Source organism: Saimiri boliviensis, chromosome 2 (assembly GCF_048565385.1).
Source record: "Saimiri boliviensis isolate mSaiBol1 chromosome 2, mSaiBol1.pri, whole genome shotgun sequence".
Taxonomy (NCBI): Eukaryota; Metazoa; Chordata; class Mammalia; order Primates; family Cebidae; genus Saimiri; species Saimiri boliviensis.
The window spans coordinates 202,140,703-202,163,198 of NC_133450.1; the positions used below are offsets into that span (position 1 = coordinate 202,140,703).

General features: G+C 43.0%; 1 protein-coding gene and 1 long non-coding RNA gene across 6 annotated transcripts in view; one reads left to right on the forward strand and one right to left on the reverse strand.

The window, feature by feature from the left end:
• EPB41L4B (erythrocyte membrane protein band 4.1 like 4B) overlaps positions 1 to 22,496 on the reverse strand; it is a 163,193-nt gene that overhangs the window by 25,377 nt on the left and 115,320 nt on the right. For 3 of the 5 annotated variants that reach the window (XM_074395140.1, XM_074395143.1, XM_039475092.2), the window contains exons 17-21: positions 21,741 to 21,859; positions 15,018 to 15,143; positions 11,595 to 11,662; positions 7,064 to 7,162; positions 180 to 366 (exon numbers count right to left, since the gene is read on the reverse strand). In XM_074395140.1, the coding sequence (XP_074251241.1) occupies positions 180 to 366; positions 7,064 to 7,162; positions 11,595 to 11,662; positions 15,018 to 15,143; positions 21,741 to 21,859 (599 nt within the window). The remainder of the gene's footprint in view (positions 1 to 179; positions 367 to 7,063; positions 7,163 to 11,594; positions 11,663 to 15,017; positions 15,144 to 21,740; positions 21,860 to 22,496) is intronic. The other 2 variants (XM_074395142.1, XM_010335985.3) reach the window with 1 other exon arrangement.
• The window catches only part of LOC141583769 (uncharacterized), a 37,265-nt gene continuing 36,541 nt past the window's right edge, over positions 21,773 to 22,496 (forward strand). Inside the window, exon 1 of the long non-coding RNA XR_012516661.1 lies at positions 21,773 to 22,082. This is a non-coding gene — a long non-coding RNA (uncharacterized LOC141583769). The remainder of the gene's footprint in view (positions 22,083 to 22,496) is intronic.

The following is a 22,496-nucleotide window of genomic DNA, read 5'->3' on the forward strand; positions in this document are numbered from 1 at the left end:
GGTTGGCCTGTATTTGGGGGACAAGCTATATAAAACATGTTCTGGTTATTGTTGTTGTTTTACAAGTACACACACTTGATGATGCAAAATTTAAATGCATGCCTCAGATGCCACTCAGTAAACTGATACTGAATTCCCAGCAAGTGTGGCTGCTCCCCTGGGCTTTCCACCCCCAATACCTTGGCCCTGGGGGACAGCTGGCCTTTGCCTTCCGACATGTGAGGCGAGCTGACTTTCTGGACCTTGGGGGACGGCAGCGGCACAGAGACTTGTGTGGCGGCGATTGTGGTGTTTGTGGTTGTAGTTGTGGTCACTCCCACTGCCTCGGCCAGGTCTGGGGGGAGGTCGTCTTCATCACTGCGGTTACTAAAAGCACATGAAGCTCTGCTCATTACAAAAATAAACAGGCTGTGAGGAGTGGAAGGAAGATGGGCAGGGTGGGAAGGCCAGGGACAGATGTCCACCAGATGTCCAGTTTACAGGATCCAATACTCTGACTTTTTTGCCAGAGCAAATTTGAGCTGAATTTTCTGTCATTTGCCAGGGTGTTGTTTTGTTTTGTGTTTGTGGTAAAATATATACAATATGATATTTATCATTTTAACTGCTTATAAATATACAATTCAGTGGCATTAAATACATTAACAATATTGTGCAACCATCACCACTATCCATCCCCAAAACCTTTTCATCAGTGACAATGGAAACTCTGTATTATTATTGAGCGATAACTCCCCATGTCCCTCCCTGCAACCTCTGGGGACATTGATTCCACTTTCTGTCCCAGTGAATTTGTCTATTCTAGGAACCTCATATAAGTGGAATCACACACTCTGTGTTCCTCTGTGCCTGGTTAATTTCAGTCACCATAATATTTTTAAGGTCCATCCACATGGTAGCATATATCAAAATTTCATTTGTCTTTATGATACTGAAAATTCCATTCTATGGATATACCACATTCTGTTTATCCATTCATCTATTGGGTTGTTTCCATTCTTTTGGCTATCATAAATAATGCTGCCATGAACATGGGTGTACACATATCTGTTTGACTCTGTACTTTGAGGGTGGCACTGGGGACTCCAGGCACATCATCCTTAAGGATCTGCCATGCAGAACTTCTGGAGCCACCTTTGCATAGGGGTTGTGTTTTAGAATGATGGCTGAGCTCAAGAGTGTAGATTCAAGACTCATGGTAGGTGGGCACCATTGCGGCCTGTGCAGAATCACTAGGAAGGCATCAGCCTGGCACTGGGCCACGTGGGAACATGTGGCCATAGGACACAGCTGCAGAGTGGATGAGATTGAGTGAGGGGACCCTGAGAGGTTTTAGATTATTCTAAATAATCTAAAGAGAAGCCTCAAGAGGAGGACTTAGGATTCATTACTAAAAAGGGGGAAAGGTGAAAATCGAATAAGTATGTGGAAAAATTAATAATACACTAAGTATCTGGATCCATACAAATGACAGAGGTCAGATAGGTTACATGTTCATTCACTCACTTAATTTTCACACCAACCCTGTCTTATTATGATCTCCATTTTTCAGAGAATCAGATGATATTTAGCAGCTGATTGTGAAATTATTTACTCAAGGTCACATGGCTAGTTAAGTGGATAAGGAGGGTTAAAATTTCTTTTTACCTCATTTAAAAAATTATCACCTCAGGCAGGCCGTGGCTTACACCTATAATTCCAGCACTTTGGGAGGCTGAGGCAGGTGGATCACAAGGTCAAGAGATCGAGACCATCCTGGTCAACATGGTGAAACCCCGTCTCTATTAAAAATACAAAACATTAGCCGGGCATAGTGGTGCACGCCTGTAGTCCCAGCTACTCGGGAGGCTGAGGCAGGAGAATTGCTTGAACCCAGGAGGTGGAGGTTGCGGTGAGCCGAGATCACGCCATTGCACTCCAGCCTGGGTAACAAGAGCGATACTCTGTCTCAAAAAAAAAAAAAAAAAAAATCACCTCAATAGCATAGTTATTATTACTTAGTTTTATATAAAAGGCCATAAAAAAACATAGTTCATCTTTCATAGAAGAGAGTCAAGTGATACTGTCTAAAATTGAAAAAGACTCCAAATTCATAATGGTTTTTATAATCTTTTGTTTTAGTTTAGATCTTACGGCCAAGAAGCGTACCTCTAAAATTCAGTAAGTCTTCCAATTTTACCTGTTTCTGAGGTAAATTCATGATAAAGGCACAAAACAGTACTTTAATGAGTAAAATTTTACATACAGATTTATTTCTGCTTTGAAGTTGTTTCTTTCTATTTTAACAATATGTAAGCATACAAACTTGTCTAATGTAACAGTCATCAACTGTGAACCCTGGTTATTTTTGATTCTGGGGAATTGGCTACTTTTCTCTTCTGTCTTCCCTATTTACATTTTTTTCTTTCTTTAAATTTTTAAATTAACTTATAAATACTCTACTATTTAATTAAAAATTTTTAAAATATGAAACACTTCACAAATTTCCATGTCATCCCTGCTCAAGGAGGCTATGTTACTCTTCTCTGTATCAGCATATGTACCGCCAAAGTGAACACCATTGAATTTTTTAAGACTTCTACACTATGTTTAAATAAACAGTGAAGTTATATTTCTGAAAAAATAAATAACTCATAATTTCTAAACATACTAGCTGGTATCAATATAAAAATGACACTTTTAGCTGGGTAGAGTGCCTCATGCCTGTAATTGTGAGAGCGAGGCAGGCTACTGCTTGAGCACAGGAGTCTCAGACCAGTCTGGGCAACACGGTCTAATCTCGTCTCTACAAAAAATATAAAAATTACCTGGATGTAGTGGCACACACCTGTAGTTCCAGCTTCTTGGGAGTCTGAGGTGGGAGGATCACTTGAGCTAGATTACCTGAGGCTGCAGTGAGCTGTGATTGACCACTGTACTCCAGCCTGGGCAACAGAGTGAGGCCTTGTCTAAAAAAAAAAAGAACTGGCCAGGCCCAGTGACTCATGTCTGTAATACCAGCACTTTGGGAGGCTGAGGCAGGTGGATCATGAGATCGGGAGTTCAAGACCAGCCTGGCCAATATGGTGAAAGCCCATCTCTATTAAAAATACAAAAATTAGGCATGGTGGCCCACTCCAGTAGTCTCAGCTACTCAAGAGGCTGAGACAGAAGAATCACCTGAACCCAGGAGGTGGAGTTTGCAGTGAGCCAAGATTGTGCCACTGTACTTCAGCCTGGGTGACAGAGTGAGATTCCATCCCCCAAAAAAGACTTTTTCGCCTGCCTTCTCTCTGTAGAACTTCTCTGCTCCCTTCTCACTGCATGCAGCAGTCACATTTGCCCTCTTTGTCATATTTCCAGGAGAGAATGTGGCTGAGATTTTTGTTTGTATCTTTAAAAAAAAAAAAGCAGTCGTTTGAAGGCTTTTTCACAGCACCTGAATGCTACAATGCTTTTGGCAGAGCAACTAAAATCTGACTACACCTTATTCCAGCCTAGGAACTAGGAATATTACAACAGCCAAAAGGTTTATGTGTGCACACAAATCTGTATCTCAAAAACGATGATGCAAAAAAATATTTTCCAGATAAGCAGAAATCTGAGTTTTCCCATCTATATTCCTTGACGATGTGCCAACTTTATCAATATCAGAAAGTTAAAGAGATGGGAAAAAGCTGGGTATGGTGGCTCATGCCTGTAATCCCAGCACTTTAGGAAGCCGAGGAGGGTGGATCACCTGAGGTCAGGAGTTCAAGATCAGCCTGGCCAACATAGTGAAACCCTTTCTCTACTAAAAATACAAAAATTATCCAGGCGTGGTGGTGCACACCTATAATCCCAGCTACTTGGGAGGCTGAGGCAGGAGAATCACTTGAACCCAGGAGGCAGAGGTTGCAGTGAACTGAGATTGCACCATTGCACTCTGGCCTGGGTGACAGAGCAAGACTTTGCCTAAAAAAAATTTTTTTAATGATAAAAAGATGGGCAAATGAGTGGCAACCACTGTCAAGGATTCAAGAACTCTTTATGGGACAAAAACTTAACACTGAGAAAAATCTCATCCATGAATGTTGCTATTTTCTACTATAGGAAAAATACTGCCATTCTTTGATTTTCAAAGCAGAATACTTTGGGGCAGCTTAAGAAATATACAGGTAAAGCTCAACGTTTGAAAAGTAGTGTCCTTAAAATAGCCAGTTTGATTAGCTGGGCATGGTGGCACGCACCATAGTACGAGCTACTGGGGAGGCTGAGACTGGAGAATCACTTGAACCCAGGAGGTGAAAGCTGCAGTGAGCCAAGACTGTACCACTGCAGTGCAGCCTGAGTGACAGAGTGAGACTCTATCCAAAAAAAAAAAAAAAAAAGTGAGTTTGGTGAGTTAGTGAAATTTTCTTTCCTTCCAGGTTATATATCAGTCAGTCAGTATTTCAAACGTGATTATATCTCTCAAATGAGTGATAATAATATTTTGAGTTTTGAAATGTGAAAGGAATGGCAAGCTCTGCCAGCTTTATCCTTGAGGGAAGCAAACTGTTGTGGCTTAACTGTCCCCCAGAGATCACTAGGACTGTTAATTATTTGACCTTTACTCGTTTTGGCTTTCCTAGGAAATGCAGCTGACCAGAAGTTTCTATGAAGGATAATGAGGTGGGGTATGTCTCCCTTAGTATCACCCATATACACCTCTTTTCCTTTTCACAGGTATAAATGGCAGACCTGAGATGGCTGTTATATCCAGAATCCCATTCCCTGTCCTACGTTTTACACTCTGGATATCTCCTAAATTCCATCTTTCCTCAGAAGCTTCCAGATCCTAGAGAAGAAAGAAAGGGGACCTCATCTAATGGCCAGGGCATTGGGGCTTTATCCACATTCTCTCATGTTAAACCCCACAAAACTCCTCAGAGGCGGCCAGGCATGGTGGCTCATGCCTGTAATCCCAGCATTCTGGGAGGCCGAGGTGGGTGGATCACCTGAGGTCGGGAGTTTGAGACCAGTCTGACCAACATGGAGAAACCCTGTCTCTACTAAAAATACAAAATTAGCCAGGCATGGTGGTACATGCCTGCAATCCCAGCTACTTGGGAAGCTGAGGCAAGAGAATTGCTTGAACCCAGGAGGGGGATTTGCGGTGAGCTGAGATCGCACCATTGCACTCCAGCCTGGGCAACAACTGCAAAACTCCATCTCAAAAAACAAAAACAAACCCTCCTCAGAGGCAGGTATTATCTCACACGTTTTACAGAGGAAGGAAGAGAGGATCAAAGAGTCATTTTTCTAAGTGCTTATCACTGTAAACTAGCCAGAGCCCTAACAGAAGCCTTTCCAACTCCAAAGCCCCCATGCTTTCCATTCGTCCAGGATCCCCCTGCAGTTCCTCTCTGTCCAATGACACATCTAGGCACTGTACCCCATGCCATAGCTAAGGTCAAGAAATGGGAACTGCAGGCTGGGCGTGGTGGCTCACGCCTATAATCCTAGCACTTTGGGAGGCCAAGGTGGGTCACCGAAGGTCAGGAGTTTGAAACCAGTCTGGCCAACATGGTGTATCCCCATCTCTATTAAAAATACAAAAAATAAGCCAGGCATGGTGGCGGGCACCTGTAATCCTGGCTACTTGGGAGGCTGAGGCAGGAGAATTGCTTGAACCCAGGAGGCGGAGGTTGCAGTGAGCCAAGATTGTGCTACTGCACTCCAGCCTGGGTGACAGAGTGACAGAGCGAGATTCCCTCTCAAAAAAAAAAAAAAAAGAAAGAAAAAAGAAAAAGAAAAAGAAAAAGAAATGTGAACTACCATTGTGATCAGTACTACAACTATTGCTAGTACTCCCCACCCTTATGACAGCAGTTACCTTTCTGCATTGGATTATAATTATCTGTGACTCCTGTCTTTCCCTCTAATAAACTGTGAGTCTTTGGATGGGAATTGTCAAAGTCACTTTACTATTCCCCAAAGATGCCTAGAACAGTCAGGTGTACATGGGCCCTGGTGGTTCTGGGACACTTTGGGAAATGGCTCCTCCTAAAGCTCCATGATTAGCTTTGGCTGTGTTGACAGACAGGGCTGCCATTTCACGGATATGCTGTGGAAGGTAGCTTCTGATGCTGCTTGCAATCATCCCCATCCTAGTAATCATGCCCTGTATAATCCGTCCCCTTGAGTGTGGGCTGGGCATAGGGATTTGCTTCTAATTAACAGAATATGGCAAAAGTGATGGGGGCCAGGCATGGTGGTTCACACATGCGTCCCAGCAGTTTTGGAGGCCGAGGTGGGCAGATCACTTGAGGTCAGGAGTTCTAGACCAGCCTGGCCAATATGGAGAAAGCCTGTCTCTACTGAAAGTACAAAAATCAGCCAGGCATGGTGGCTCACACCTGTAATGTCAACTACCTGGGAGGCTGAGGCAGGAGAATTGTTTGAACTTGGAAGGCAGATTGCAGTGAGCCAAGATCGCACTACTGTACTCCAGCCTGAGTGACAGAGTGAGAGTCTGTCTCAAAAAAAAAAAAAAAAAAAAAAAAAAAAAAAAAAGCGATGGGATGTCAGTGCTGTGCATAGGTTATAAAAGATTGTGCCTTTGCCTTGCTGGCACTCTCTCTGGCTCTTCTTGTGTGCTTTCGCTGATAGAGACAGCTGGAGAGACCTAAGTGACTACAGACTGAGGGCAACCTCTGTCCAACAGTCCTTGAGGACCTGATCCCTGTCAGCAACTAAGAATGAGCCTACAGATGAGACCGCAGCCCTGACACCTTGAATGTAAGAGCCCCGAACACAGAAGACCCAGCTAAGTCGTGCCCCAACCCCCACTCCACAGGAACTGTGAGGTGATAAAGGTGGATTATTTTAGGACACTAAGTTTGGGAGTAATTTATTACACAGTAGTCAACAATGAATCCTTATACCAACTATGTAAGGTTTTCAGGGAGAAAGGGCTAGTCCCATTATTACCTAAATTGGAAATAAATGGAATTTGGGAGCTGGCTCCCTGGAACTAATCAGAGGGGCTAAGAAGCATTTGTACCTAAACGTGTAGTCATCACAGTTGCTATAATTGAAAAAGCTGCAGTACAGAACTCACAAACTATACTGTCTTGTTAACTTCCTCACTCGAGGAGGCTTGATTTCCGGCTTTTCCGCAGCTGGCTGGGTAGTTTCCACACGAATGGGAATAGGACTTCTAGAGACACACCGAAAAACAGAAGGACACCATCAAAACAGGTTTACGGTCTTGCTTTTGCCTTAGGGACTGCTTTCTCAGTTAATTCACACCTTAATAACATTGACAGTCAAGAAATCTGGGGTTTTTTTTGGCCTTTCTACTTAGTTAATAATTATAATACATTTTTAAAAACCATAGAAAATCCAAACAGTAAGAAAAAAAAGCCATAGGGAAGAAAATATAGCAAGTGGGAGAACTAAACATAATTGAGGTACCAAATAAAATTTCTCTGCCCCAAAACAGCCACCCCTGCACCCCAATATGAGAGGTGAACCAGATTGAGCATTTGGTTCATAACCAGATTTTGCCGGTAAAATGAAGAGAAACCTAAGCATAACCTGTTTTTAATTCCAAGTAATCTGGTAGCTATTTTATTTTAAACATAGCACAGACTATATATTTTTTTTTAAAAAAGATAAAGAACCATACTATATTTTATGTGAAAAATACATAGTCAGAAGACCTTTAGGACTTGCCGTAACACATTTTAATTTCACGTATGTGTGAAAATGCTAAAAATTAAGTTTCACTTTTATCTTTACTCAAGAATTGATGCCAGATAGCCAATGTACGCTACTCAAGATAATAATTTTAAGGAAACGTTTTAATGCGTTTTTGGAATGGTCATGACTAATTTAATTTCTAAAAAAATCAGTACATTACCTCCTAAGACCAACAAGGTGTCAAAACAAGTTGAGGTCCTTAAAAGGGACCTCTAGCAAGTCAACTGACACTTCTGGGTCAGGGCTCAATACGGTGATAAGTACGTGACCAGGGTCTAATAAATGCATGTTGATCATACACCAGAGCCTGGGGGGTGGGGAGCTAGGGGAGGAATAGCAGGGGGTGGAGGAATTGGGAGGGATAGCATTAGGAGAAATACCTAATGTAGATGACGGGGAGATGGATGCAGCAAACCACCACCAGGGCACGTGTCTACCTATGTAACAAACCTGCACGATCTGCACATGCACCCCAGAAGTTAAACCATAATAAATACATTTTTTAAAAAATGCATGTTGAGGCTGGGTGCAGTGGCTCACACCCGTAATCCTAACACTTTAGCAGGCTGAGGTGGACAGATCACTTGAGGTCAGGAGTTTGAAACCAGCCTGGGCAACATGATAATACCCCATTTTTCCAAAAAATACAAAAATTAGCCAGGTATGGTAGCGCGTGCTTGTAGTCCCAGCTACTCAGGAGGCTGAGGTGGGAAGATCACCTGAGCACAGGAGGTTGAGGTTGCAATGAGTCATGATTATGCCACTGCACCGCAGCCTGGGTGACAGAGTGAGACTCTGTCTCAAAAAAAAAAAAAAAAAAAAAAAAAAAAAAAAAAAAAAAATAGTATGTTGAATAAACACATGAATGAGAAAATAGAGGATCTCAGTCAATGCATTCCACACTCATGGTTTCCTCAGGCTGCGACTCCCAAGTAAAGGAAACATGGTCCCTGGAAGAATATACAGTCTTGGGGAGCAAATGAATATTCTTGGGTGGAACGGTCAGCATCAGGAAAAGCTACGCAGAGGAGTTTCCTCTTTCCAGGTGGAGGGAAGACCACAAAGATGAGAGGCAGAGTGGAGACCTGGCTGAATGCAGGGGTCTGCTGAGGTCCCAGCGGAAGAGCAGAGGGGTTTTGACTGGACGGAAAGTCGAGGCCAGGTCATAGGAGAGGCTGAGGAGTCTACCCTGAAGGCAATAGACCTCAGCTCTCTAAAGGTTTTAGGCAAAGGAGTGGCATAGTCAGATTTGCATTTTAGAAAAGTCCTTAGAACAATGAAGAGGGCCCAGGTGAAAGGGAGGCCAGGAGCATCTAGAGGACTGTTGCAGCAGTAAGCCTGGAATACTGATAATGAGGGCTCAAGGTACAGTCAAGAGGAGGAAACGATGGATGTGGAAGCTGCAATGAAGTCAAATTGCCAGGACTTGGTGACCAATTAGATGAGGGAATAAGGTAGGAGAAAATCAAGGACTCCCAGATTTTAACTCCTAGGAGTTAAAGATTTCCTTAAAATTACTATTTTGAATAGGGTCCATTGGTTATCTGACATAAATTCTTGAGTAATGATAAAAGTGAAACTTAATTTTTAGCCTGGGTGAGGGGTAGGTAATAATACCATTGACCAAGAGTGGAAAACAGGTGAAGATTAGTGGGGTGTGGTGGGAATAGATGAATTAAGTTTCTGAAAAGTCCCAGAGGCAGCTGGGTATGCATCTCTGGAGTAAGACAAATTTATACCAAGAACACAGATTGGGAATCATAAGGTGATGTAGAGAAATGTTAGCTTTTATTTTTGGCATCAACCATCATAATTCCCTAGAGCAGTGGTTCTACATCACCCAGGTGGTTGTTAACGTGATGATTCTTGTCTCTACCAGTGTCCACCAAACCGCCACCACACAGATACACATGAAGGATGCAAAAGGTCTGGAGTAGTACCCAGGAGTCTGTGTTTTTTTTTTTTTTATTGTACTTTAGATTCTGGGGTACATGTGCAGATCATGCAAGATTGTTGCATAGATACATTCATGGCAAGGTGGTTTGTTGCCACCATCCACCCATCACCTATACCTGACATTTCTCCCCACATTATCCCTCCCCTACCCTTCCTCCCACTATCCCTCCTGTAGCGCCCCCAATGGACCCCAGTGTGTGATGCTCCCCTCTGTTTGTCCAAGTGTTCTAATTGTTCAACACCTGCCTATAAGTGAGAACATGCGGTGTTTGACTTTCTGTTCTTGTGTCAGTTTGCTGAGAATGATGGTTTCCAGGTTCATCCATGTCCCTACAAAGGACACAAACTCATCGTTTTTTATGGCTGTATAGTATTCCATGGTGTATATGTGCCACATTTTCTTCGTCTAGTCTATCGTTGATGGACATTTGGGTTGGTTCCAGGTCTTTGCTATTGTAAACAGTGCCACAGTGAACATGCCTGTGTGTGTGTCTTTATAATAGAATGATTTATAGTCTTTTGGGTATATACCCAGTAATGAGATTGCTAGGTCAAATGGAATTTCTATTTCTAGATCCTTGAGGAATCGCCACACTGTCTTCCACGATGGTTGAACTAATTTACACTCCCACCAACAGTCTAAAAATGATCCTATTTCTCCACATCCTCTCCAGCATCTGTTGTCTCCAGATTTTCTAATGACCGCCATTCTAACTGGCATGAGATAATATCTCAATGAGTCTGTGTTTTTAACAAGAGACTCTGATGCAGTGGTCCTTGGACCCATTTTGGGAAGCTACCCTAAGGAGACCCTGTTGGTGTTAGTAAACCACCAGGTGGCAATGAGGCCATGATCTATAGGTTATCCCTCACTTGTGCTGAGAAGGAAAGAGTTCCTTCCGTTCTCTGTGAGATCAGGGGAGGAAGGGCTTCCTCTGGGTTTGGGGTGGTGGTGGCCTGGAAGCTGTAAAGAACATGTGTAGGGAATAGGAGGAGGGCAAATGATGAGAAATTACTTAATAGGTGCAATGTACATTATTTGAGTGATGGATATTCTAAAAGCCCTGACTTAACTACTATGCAGTCTATGCATAGATCCAAGTTATACTTCTACCCCATAAATTTATACAAATAAAAAATAGGCTTGGTGCAGTGGCTCATGCCTGTAATCTCAGCACTTTGAGAGGCCAAGGTGGGGGATCACTTAAGTCAGAAGTTCGAGACCAGCCTGGCCAACATGGTGTAGCCCCGTCTCTACTAAAAATACAAAAATTAGCTGGGCACTGTGGCACACACCTGTAATCTCAGTTACTCAGGAGGCTGAGGATAAGAATCACTTGAATCCAGGAGGTGGAGGTTGCAGGGAGCTGAGATCGCACCACTGCACTCTAGCCTGGGCAACAGAGAGAGATTCCATCTCAAAAAATAATAACAATAAAAACAAGTAAATAAATTTTAAAAAGGAACATATGTGGCTCCAGCACTGGCAAGCAGCTCAGCGGGCAGGGCACATCAATGTGCCAAGGGAAGCTGGGCCAAGGCCAAGCTGGAGTTGTGAGCAGAAGCCAGGTCATGAAGGGCCTCCTGCACTCTGTTAAGGAGTTGGGATTTCATTCTGAGTGTAAATGGACCCTTGAAAGGACCTTAAGCAGGGGGATGGCAAGGTCAAGTCTACATGCTTGAGTGACAACCCAAAGTGATTGATTTCATTGTTAATGCAGCAGGCAGAGATATTGAAACCTGAGAATAAGCAGCATTTTTGAAGCTTGCAGAAAGTTGGTTAAGCCAGTTTTTTCCATCGCTTTGGGCTCATATTCTGTTTTATTTGTCCTCTGATTTTATCAGCTAATGCCCTCATGAGCAATGTTTCAAGGATAAAGATGATGATATAGAGAATAATCATTTTCCCATTCAGACAAGAAGCAACAGACCTTACATTAGCGTCCTGAAGACTGGATTTCTTATTTATATTTACAAATGGTGAGTCCTCTTTTCCACCCTGTTGAAGAAAGTATTCAGGTTAGTCAAAACTGAACATGTTGGCATGCAAAAAATGTTTTCAAGTCTCTTACATTCAAAAGATTATAGAAATTGGCAAGTGAACCAAAGAGGTGGTTCATCGAGTATTCAATCCATAGAGACTCTTGCTCTGGTGTTTATATACATTAACAAAAAAATGTTTTCCTTAGAAATGGGATTAAGAAAATCATTCAGATGCAATCAATTCTTGCATTCATACTTTTATTGAACACCTGCTACGTGCCAGCTGATGCCTAAATTAGAAAGGGATCTCGTGGGAAAAGCCAAGCCCTCAGTTTAATCCCTCACCTCACAGTTTAGGTCAGGAATAATAATCAGCTCATAGCATTTACAGTTTACAAAGGAATTTGGAATCTGTCCTTTCACATCAGTATAACAACCGTAACAGCCTGGCAGGAGTTACGTCGTAGAATTTTGAGAGAAGCCTTGTCCGCTCTCTCTGATGAGTCCCACAAAGAATGGTGGGGGAAGAAGAGACACCCACCCAGCCAGCCAAGCCAGCTGACCATATGCTAGTGGTCAACTGAACATGCAGAGGCCTGCAGGCCTCATGCCCATCACAATATACAGAGCTTGGCCTCTGTTCTAAATACACATTGAGCAAAGATTTCAAGTCTACTGGTTTGGAGGACATGGTGTGATTAGTCTGTCAAGATGTCCCACATATAGATTCAATCAGCCTTTTTAATTTTTGTTTTTAATTTTTTTTATTTCTTGAGACAGTGTATTGTTCTGTTGCCTAGGCAGGAGCACAGCAGCACAATCCTGGCTCACTGCAGCCTTGACCTTCGGACTCAATCAATCCACCTGCTTTAACCTCCAGAGTTGCTGGTGCTACAGGCTCACACCACAACACACAGCTAATTTTTTTCATATTTTTTTGTAGAGAAGAGGTTTCGCCATGTTGCCCAGGCTGGTCTTGAACTCCTGGGCTCCAGCAATCTGCCAACCTAGGCCTCCCAGAATGTTGGTATTACAGGCATGACACACCACGCCCAGCCAAAGCCTCTTTCAGAGTTAGCAACAGATATGACCGTTGGTCTGTTTGACTTCTGCTTCCTTTCCTTATACTCTTGCTGTGCACTGACACCAATAGGGGATTAACACTGAAAGCCCTGGCAGTGCATCAGCCACCTCTCGCTCCATCACAACCCCTAAAAACTCTCTAAACCATGGATTCCCAAAGCACACTTCTGTGTTTCTGTGAATATTAGTTCTACAGATGACAGCAGGAGCTACTTTACAAAGTGTTCTATGGCCAGTTGGGTGTGAAAGAAAGTATAATAGGCTTCTTTCCTGCAGGACTTTTCAGAGCCTGTAAGAAGCTAATGTATATTGGGACTGTCCCATGGGATTTAGTGTGCAGTATTTCCTGAATTATCAGGGAGCGTCCCATAGGGCCAGTGTTCCTTATAACATCTTGGAAAACACTGCTGTAAAATTACTGACTTCACACTGGCCCACTTATTTCCTGCTTTCATGCCCTTCCACTATGTCTTTTTGGCCAGGAAATGTTTTGTTATCTATTTCTCATCTCTTCCCTACACTTTACAAAATGGAATATTTTCAATATACTGTACTTCTTCAATGGAGCAGAAATATGGGTCCCTCACAGATAATACCTGCAGCATGGGGCTATTGAGAACATGCTAGAACTTTCTAATGTAGATAATTACAGCTTTGTAAATTACAAAATATGTGTCAGTTTTGTTTGTTCTGTGATAGTATAAAAATGGCATCCCTGAAAACAATGAAGGTAGACTGAAAATAAAGAATTTGTGACTATAACCTTGACATTACTGAGTCTGTGATGGGAAGCAAACCTGACCATCCTCTAAAAAGGGCTACCACCATTATCTGCAAGCAATCAGTGCCCCCAGCAATTTCATCACACCACAACTGTGATCATTGTTATCAATATCTCCTTAGTGGTACAGCAAGGCATTGCACCACGTACTCTGCATAGATCATCTCACATAATCTTCACAGTAACCTGATAGATGGCTCCATGATAGGCTGTGTCCATAGGGGGTGCTTATGGGGAGGGATGTGCTCCTTCCTGACTGCTTCCTGCTCCTGTGAGTCACCCCATCCTTGCTGCTTCATGTGGGCAGCAGCAGTTCCTCCTGCAGTCACAGCTGAATTCAGTTTGCAGTTTTCCAACCCTGGCAGATCCAGCTGCATGGTGTCCGCCTTAGACATATCAGCACCAGCCAGCTGATGTCCCCTCCTCAATCTGAGTCCAGCCCATAGGCATGTCTTAAGAGCTCAGAAATGCCAGTGCCAGGCACAGCACCCCTGCTTGGAAGTCTGAGTTTCGTCTTCACAAGGCTTCTCCTCCAGATATCTAAATTTTAATATTGACAGCATCTCTGCTCATTCAGCTGCAGGGATGGAAGGTGCTGCCTGCAGTTGCTACCTCTGGTACCTTAGAATACTGTGACCCAAAATGTGGTCCTATGGGCTTGTTAGAAATGCATATTCAGGCTGGGCACAGTGGCTCATGCCTGTAATTCCAACACTTTAGGAGTCTGAGGTGGGAGGATTGCTTGAGTCCAGGAATTCAAGACCAGCCTGGCCAACATGGTAAAACCCCATCTCTACAAAAAAATCCAAAAATTAGCCAGGTGTGGTGGAGCACACCTGCAGTCCCAGCTCAGGAGGCTGAGGCAGGAGGACTGATTGAGCCTATGAGGTTGAGGCTGCAGTGAGCCATGATCCCACCACTGCAGCCCAGCCTAGGCAACAGAGTAAGAGAAAGAAAGAGAGAAAGAGAGAGAGCGTGGAAGGAAGGAAGGAAGGAAGGAGGGAGGGAGGGTGGGTGGGAAGGAAGGAAAGAGGGAAGGAGGGAGGGAGGGAGGGTGGGAAGGAAGGAAGGAGGGAAGGAAGGGGGGAAGGAAAGGGAGAGGGAAGGAAGGAAGGAAGGAAAGAAGAAAGGGAAGGGAAGAAAAAGGAAAGGAAGGAAAGGAAAGAGGGAAGGAAAGGCTTATTCATGAGCCCCCACCCCAATGTACCAAATCTCTGGGGACAGAACCCAGTTTTCCAGGTGACTTATGCCCAATAACATTTGAGAACCACTGCCTTCAAGTTCTCGTTACCCTTTCATGTACCTAATAAATAACTGTACACCAGGTAATAATTCTTTATATTAAAATCTTGGTTCACATATCAGGTATGGTTCACATAATCATTTCCCATCTCCTGACTGGACCCTGACTGACACAGCATCTCAGTCCTATGGTGCCTCTTTCTTCTCTGTGACATGGAGAAAATCCTGTAACATGAAATCAAAGGAATGTTTACATTCTGCCCACCTGGATGTTCACTCGGGAAGCGTTTTCCAACTGAGCTTTCAGAATGTTACACTTCACATGATCCGCCACGGGGGAAGGCAAAAGTGGAGTCTGAAGAGTTTTCTCTGAGACTTTCTTTTCTTCAGCCTGAGACAAACCAAAATACAAACAGCAGATTGTAAACAAGGAGAGAAAAACACGTGCATTACCACTTTCCCCAACAATTGCATAGAACACATAGATCTAGATACATAGACAGGTGTATCACTAACTCCTTGTATTGTTACCAGTGCCTTACAATTTGCAAAGGATGCCCCAGCACAGCATCTCATTCCCTCGTGAAATAGGGTGAGGCTCTACCAGAAGTCAGGGTAAAGGTTCAAAGAGAGAAGAAGGCTCTTCCAGCATCATGGGGCAAGAACCAGTGGCAGAACAGGACACCTCCTGGTTCAAGTCTCCTACATGTCCATCCAGCGTTATTGTCCCCATAACTGCCATCTCTTACATAGAAAGACTCAGTTCTGTGACTTGCTGGGTCCAGGGGAAGGGTACAAAATATTCATTGGTATTTTGACAACAAAGCTTGCAGAAAATTGTGATTTTTCAACAAGAAATTTATATCTGTTACCTTATTGTAGAGTGTCTTGCACTTCAGTAATTTGCACGACCTTTATAATTTTTGCCATATCCCGTGTATTTACTGAACATGTATCTATAATTCATGTGATCTAGTTAAGGTGAATTACTCTGGAACTACCTATTTGAATTGTGTCCAAAGCAATAATATCTTTGAAATTATAGTCTTTGTGACTCTTATATTTACTATAATAAACATGATGATATCCACATCACTATTAAAATTAAAAATCCTCATCCATGTGTACAATCTGAAGCCATCTTTGATGGTATACACACCACACCACATTTTGGGAAATAATGTCTTATTGTTAACCATGCCTATTGTGGTCATTTCATATCCCAATGCTAATATGGTACTCAGCACATAGTAGATGTCCAAGAAATATCTACTAAAGAAAATTATGATAATATACATTCATTATTAGAAGAGACGTGTTTAATAAGAAAGGCGCATGACTGTATGATTGCTAGAGGTCAGTTCAGTAATATTAGGACTAAATGTGACATATCAGGCACATGCCCCACAGCCAGAATAAAATGTCCTAATGCTCTCAGGTTCTGCAAGTTTCACCATTAATCTTATTCACTAATTAACAAGTTCTACTGAACACGCTGGTACACACCAAGTGCTATGGAAGCTGTAGAGGAAGTAGAGGGCAACTGGCCAGCAAACATCGTTTAATAAAGAAATGAAGAAATAGCGTAGAGTTTCCCAGGGGGACCTCGAAACACATGGAGAAGCATTTGGTAGACCAAACAGAACTCTCCAATTTTATGTAACAGCAAGACAGGCAAAGACAGATTTGAATCTCAGCTCTTTCACTTACTTGCACCATTAATTAAAAAAAAAAATGATGATGGACTGGACAAGGTGGCTTACTCCTGTAATCCCAGTGCTTTGGGAGGCTGAGACGGGTGGATCACTTGAGCCCAGGAGTTGGAGATCAGCCTGGGAAACGCAGCGAAACCCCGTCTCTACTAAAAATAGAAAAATTAGCGGGTTGTGGTGGCATGCACCTGTAATTCTAGCTACTCAGGAGGCTGAGATGGGAGAATCACTGGAGCTCAGGTTGTGGGATGGAGGCTGCAGTGAGCCAAGATTGCGCCACTGCACTCCAGCATGGGCAACAGAGCAAGACCCTGTCTCAAAAAAAAAAAAAAAAAAAAAAGCCAGTTGCCAACATATACTGAGAGCTTATTATGGGTTAGCCACTGACTATGCATTTCATATTCATGTCTCACCAAGTCCCCTCATGTAACCATCTCAGTTCGTTCGAGGTAACTACTATCACTATCCCCATTATATATATATATATATATATATATATTACATATATATATATTACATATATATATATATTACATATATATATATATATATATATATATATATATATGTAAAGGCGAAGAGATGGTAAGTCACTTGCCCACAGTCACACAGGAAGTAAGCAGAGGAGCCAAGATTGACAGCCAAGAATGGTGATGTCGGTTACTCCAAAGCCGGAGCTCCTGACTGCTCAGTCATACTGGTTCCCCTGAAATTCTCGGAATCTGTTTCTTCCTAAGATTGTTATGTTGCTCAAGTGAGAAAAACAGATATAAACGGCACTTTCAGGTTAGATTCTTTAGTTAGCAAATATATACAAAAAAAAAAAAAAAAAAAAAAAGAGCATTAGATGTGAGAACACTAATGATCGATCCTGAGCCATCAATGGTTCCTGAGCCATCAAGTTGAATTTGAAGAAACCTGGCTCATTTGACTGGATTCATTATCCCGAGGGCCTCCACTTTCTTCTTCAGGCAAATAAGTAACATTTATTTTGAAAGGTGAGGTTTACAGCATACCCTTAAGTTAATTTATCTTGTGTTTATAAATCCTGTTACATCAAGATAATTGAATGAATATTTCATTGGTGCATGAAGAGATAATTTTAAAATTAGATTTAATTTTTCAGAATGGTATCCTGGCATACAGGAGTCAAGTTGGTTATAAAGCCCATTTGATGCTTTTGACAATTGCTTAAGGGGAAGTAGTTATACTGGCAGTAATGACGGAGGACCCATTTCAAAAAATCGAATGCTGCTAAAATAGGAATGAGAAATTAGCATTGATTTTTTTCCCTTGAATTTACTAATTCTAAACTGCTTTTTTAGACATAAAATTCAAGCTGGCTTGTTCTTGTTCACCCTGGACAAAGCAAGGCCTGTAATATTCTGCTGTATGAATTGATGCAGGTGAAGGCCAATATACATTTTGGGAAATGTGCGCATCATTATATGAATTTATATAAAAGATATCTCTGTGGGAGATAAACATCTGGGTTAGAAGTCTGTATCATTCCTGCCTGGAGGATGGCTCCAAGACCATTGTGCTTTCTCTTTCCCTGTGACTGTATTTTGTATTTTATGTTCAGTCAATTTGAATTGTGGAAAGATACTTTGTTGTTCAATACAGATTACAGAATTTCAAAACACAGACATGAATGACAATTAGGCTTTGATGTTATTATACTTGGAAACAGTTCATCTGTCTGGGGATATTGCTTGGTGATAAAGAATTGATCAGATGTATATTTAAATTGCTTATACAAATTGTTTACACATCTAAAATCTAATGAGAATAAAATTTTTTTGTTAATTTTGGGCACGAACTTTAGAACTGGACAGCGAAAATGACGTCACCATTCAATAAGAATAGGAAGTTATCCAGACTTAGAAGAATCAGAGAATTCTTGATCCTTGAGGCTGGAAAAAACCTTAAAAGCCATCCAAGCCAGTGGCTACCAATTTTGGCGTCATGATCAGAAGTGAGGTCTGTTGCAAGGAATGTTTCATGAATGATAATGTGTGGCCAGGTGCAGTGGCTCACGCCTGTAATCACAGCACTTTGTGAGGCTGAGGTGGGCAGATTACTTGAGGCCAGAAGTTCAAGACCAGCCTGGCCAGTATGGTGAAACTCTTGTCTCCACTAAAAATAGAAAAATTAGCTGGTGTGGTGGCACATGCCTGTAATCCAAGCTATTTGGGAGGGTGAAGTAGGAGAATTGCTTGAGCCTGGAAGGTGGAGGTTGCAGTGAGCTGAGATCATACCATTGTACTCCAGTCTGGGAGACAAAGCAAGACACCATCTCAAAAAATAAAATAAAATAAAATAAAAGTGTGAAGTAATATATATTGTGTGTGTGTGTGTGTGTGTGTGTGTCAGGACAAAGTCAAAACTATCTGTATAATCACATTGCTTTAGCTTACTTGATTACTGATGCATTTATTTATTTTTTATTTTTTTTATTTTTTTTTATTTTTTGAGACAGAGTCTCACTCTGTTGCCCAGGTTGCAGTGCAGTGGTGGAATCTCAGCTCACTGCAACCTCCACCTTGTGAGTTCAAGCAATTCTGCTGCCTCAGCCTTCCAAGTAGCTGGGATTACAAGTGCCCACCACCACGCCTGGCTAATTTTTGTACTTATAGTAGAGACGGGGTCTTGTCATGTTGCCCAGGCTCATTTTGAACTCCTGACCTCAAGAGATCCACCTGCCTTGGCCTCCCAAAGTGCTGGGATTACAGGCGTGAGCCACCATGTCAGGCCAATTTCTTTGAGTGGAGGAGCTAGGAAAGGAGCTGTAACTTGAGCTCCAGGGAAATGCTGGATAACCCACAGGTGTCTCAGGTAGGCCTTCACCCAGAGCAAGCTGCTATTGTCAATGCCCCACCAATAGTCATGGCAACTGCAAATCACTATGGAGCTTGTGAGTTCTGTGCTACACTACATGCTGTATTTCCTCACAAAATATTTTTGGATTTTTTCAAACTCTGGATAAGCTCCCATTAAAACCATTTATCGGCCAGGCACGGTGGCTCAAGCCTGTAATCCCAGCACTTTGGGAGGCCAAGGCGGGTAGATCACGAGGTCAAGAGATCAAGACCATCCTGGTCAACATGGTGAAACTCCATCTCTACTAAAAATATTAAAAAAAAAAATTAGCTGGGCATGGTGGCACGTGCCTGTAATCCCAGCTACTCAGGAAGCTGAGGCAGGAGAATTGCCTGAACCCAGGAGGCAGAGGTTGTGGTGAGCCGAGATCATGCCATTGCACTCTAGCCTGGGTAACAAGAGTGAAACTCCGTCTCAAAACAAAAACAAAAACAAAAACAAAAAACAAAAAAAAAAACCCATTTATAATGTATATTGCAGAAGAAAAGTTGAAAACCAAGAGACTAAGAGAAAGAATACCAATCTAGGGACACATGGTGCATTAGGTTGAATCCTCAGCAACTAAGGCAAGCCTGCTCAATAAAGATTTGTTGATGGAATGGCTATCATAGCCATCCTGCAGGAGGAATTCTCTCCAGCTGGCCATCACAGAGGGTGGTACAGGAAAAAAAGTGAAAGAGCAGGGCTTTGAAGGTTAAACCTGAAGTTGGGGGCTGTTGGTAATCACAGGAACGTCAGGCCGCCCAGCTGAGGGATTAGGGGGAGGGTCAGGGAGGGGAAGGGCAGGAGGTAAAACCTTCCCATGCTGCACAGGTTAGGAGTGGGAGCTTCCCAGGTCAGTTCTTCCGAATTCTTCCTGTTCCCTCTCATAAAGGGACAAAGCTAAGCATTAAAGTGGCAGAAAGGAACCATGAGTGAAAAAGATTCTTCCTTTGGGGACTTAAAAAATTAAAGTGTTGGTACAACAGTGGTTCTCAACTAGGGAGATTTTGCCCTTTGGAGAACATCTGGCCATGTCTGGAGACATTGTCACAACTGGATGCGGGTCGCTAGTGGCATTTAGTGGGTTGTGGCTGCAAACATTTACAGTGCAACAAAGAGTCATCAGCCCAAAGTGTCACTAGCACCGAAGTTGAGAAACACTGGCATAGAAAAGGAAGAAACGTGTTGGAGCGCAAACACGGGATAGAGAGTTGAGGGCCTTGCGACCTTGGGAAGGGCCATGCAACCTTGAGAACGTCATTTTCTTCTTCTGGTCTGAGATACTGAGAGTTGTCAAGGGCTGTGCAACCTTGAGAAAATATTTCCCTTCCTCTGGTCTGAGATATTGAGAAGGTTGAAATAAATGACAGACTGAATCCAGCAGTGGTATGTATCCTTCTAAGATAAAATTTGGCTTTTACAAGGCTGCCCATTTGGATGTAAGAATAGGCTTAGCCTTGGCCAGGTATGGTGGCTCATGCTTGCAATCCCGGCACTTTGGGAGGCTGAGGTGGGTGGATCATGAGGTCAGGAGTTCGAGACCAGCCTGACCAACTCAGTGAAACCCTGTCCCTACTAAAAATACAAAAATTAGCTGGGCACGGTGGCAGGTGCCTGTAATCCCAGCTACTCAGGAGGCTGAGGCAGGAGAATCACTTGGATCCAGAAGGCGGAGGTTGTAGTGAGCTGAGATTGTGCCACTGCACTCCAGACTGGGTAACAGAGCTAGACTCCAGAAGAAGAAAGGAAGAAAAAGAAGGAGGAGGAGGAGGAGGAGGAGGAGAAGGAGGAGGAGGAGGAGGAGGAGAAGGAGGAGGAGGAGGGAAGAGGGGGGAAGGGGGGAGGGAGAGGAGGAGGGAGAAAGAGAGGGGAGGAGGGAGGGGGAGGAAGAGGGGGAGGGAAGGAGAGGGGGAGGGGAGGGGGAGGTGGAAGGAGAAGAAGAGGTTTAGCCAAAAGGGGGCTTGGCTTCTGCCCTGTCTTCTCCCTCCTTACCTCAATCCCTCCCTTCCTTCTAACTGGAAATGGTTACCGAATATCTACTACGTGCCTGGCATTGTCAGAGGGAAACAGAGGGCTAGAAACGGAAAGTGGTAAATGTGGATGCTTCCTCTGGAGCTTTCGATCTAGCAGGAGGGAGAGACAACTAACAAACAGATCTAGCCTGTCCGGCAAGACACCAAGAACGGCGCCAAATGCTATAATTCACCTGAAAGGAAGGTAAGTGAATATTTGCTCCTAAAGGACAGCCTGAACAGAAATGTCAGGACAGACAGAGTAGTGATCCCTCTAAGGCCAAGGAGCTTGGTTTAGTGGGCAGGCTGGGGCAGTCATCAGAGGTCTGATGTCAGCACCAAGTCCATGGTCACTGCACATGGTCACTGCAGAGCCCCAGCCCTTGTTTATGTTGGCACCTTGTTTATATTGATGTGCAGAGGAGGCCAGGGTCCAGCAGCCTTCACAGTTTCCAGTTCCAGCTTCTTTAGATGAGCAGCGGCTTCACTGAACAAGGCAGGTGTTCCTGGACTCAGCTCTACAAAGCAGCCGGGAGAAATAAACAAGGAAAGTTGAAAGGACAGATAGATAAGGAGGAAAAGGAAGACTTGGCAGCGCCCGATTCCCAGCACGCTTTCTGCCGGCTTTCCCCTCCTCCGGCAGTTCTCATGCCTTCAGTATGCATCACCTGATGGGGTGTGAGAATATTTGAGGTCAAAGTTTCAAGGCCTGACTGCCACACATGAGCTGGACACCCGTGGGTAAGTCATTTTGCCTCTCTGACCCTCTGAGCTACTCAAAAAAGAAAATAAAACTACTCACCTTACAGGGTTGCTGTGAATATAAAATGAAGTAATTTATGTATAAATGCTTTAAAAATGGAAAAGCACTATGCAAATTGGAAAGATTAGTGTTCAGGCTAACAGGCATATCAGGTACCCTTAAAAGCCATGTTATATTCCTAAAATCAAATCCGTTGATTTTGATTTTTGTGCTACTTTGGATTTGTTTGCCACTACTTCTCCTTCTGGTTTGAATTTACTCATTAACACATTACATATTCATCACATATTAAATATTCATTACACATTAAAACTTGTGCCAAGTATCATTAGCAATTGAGATCGGGGAGCTGAAATAAAGAGGTGAATAAGACACAGTTCTAGTCTAATGGG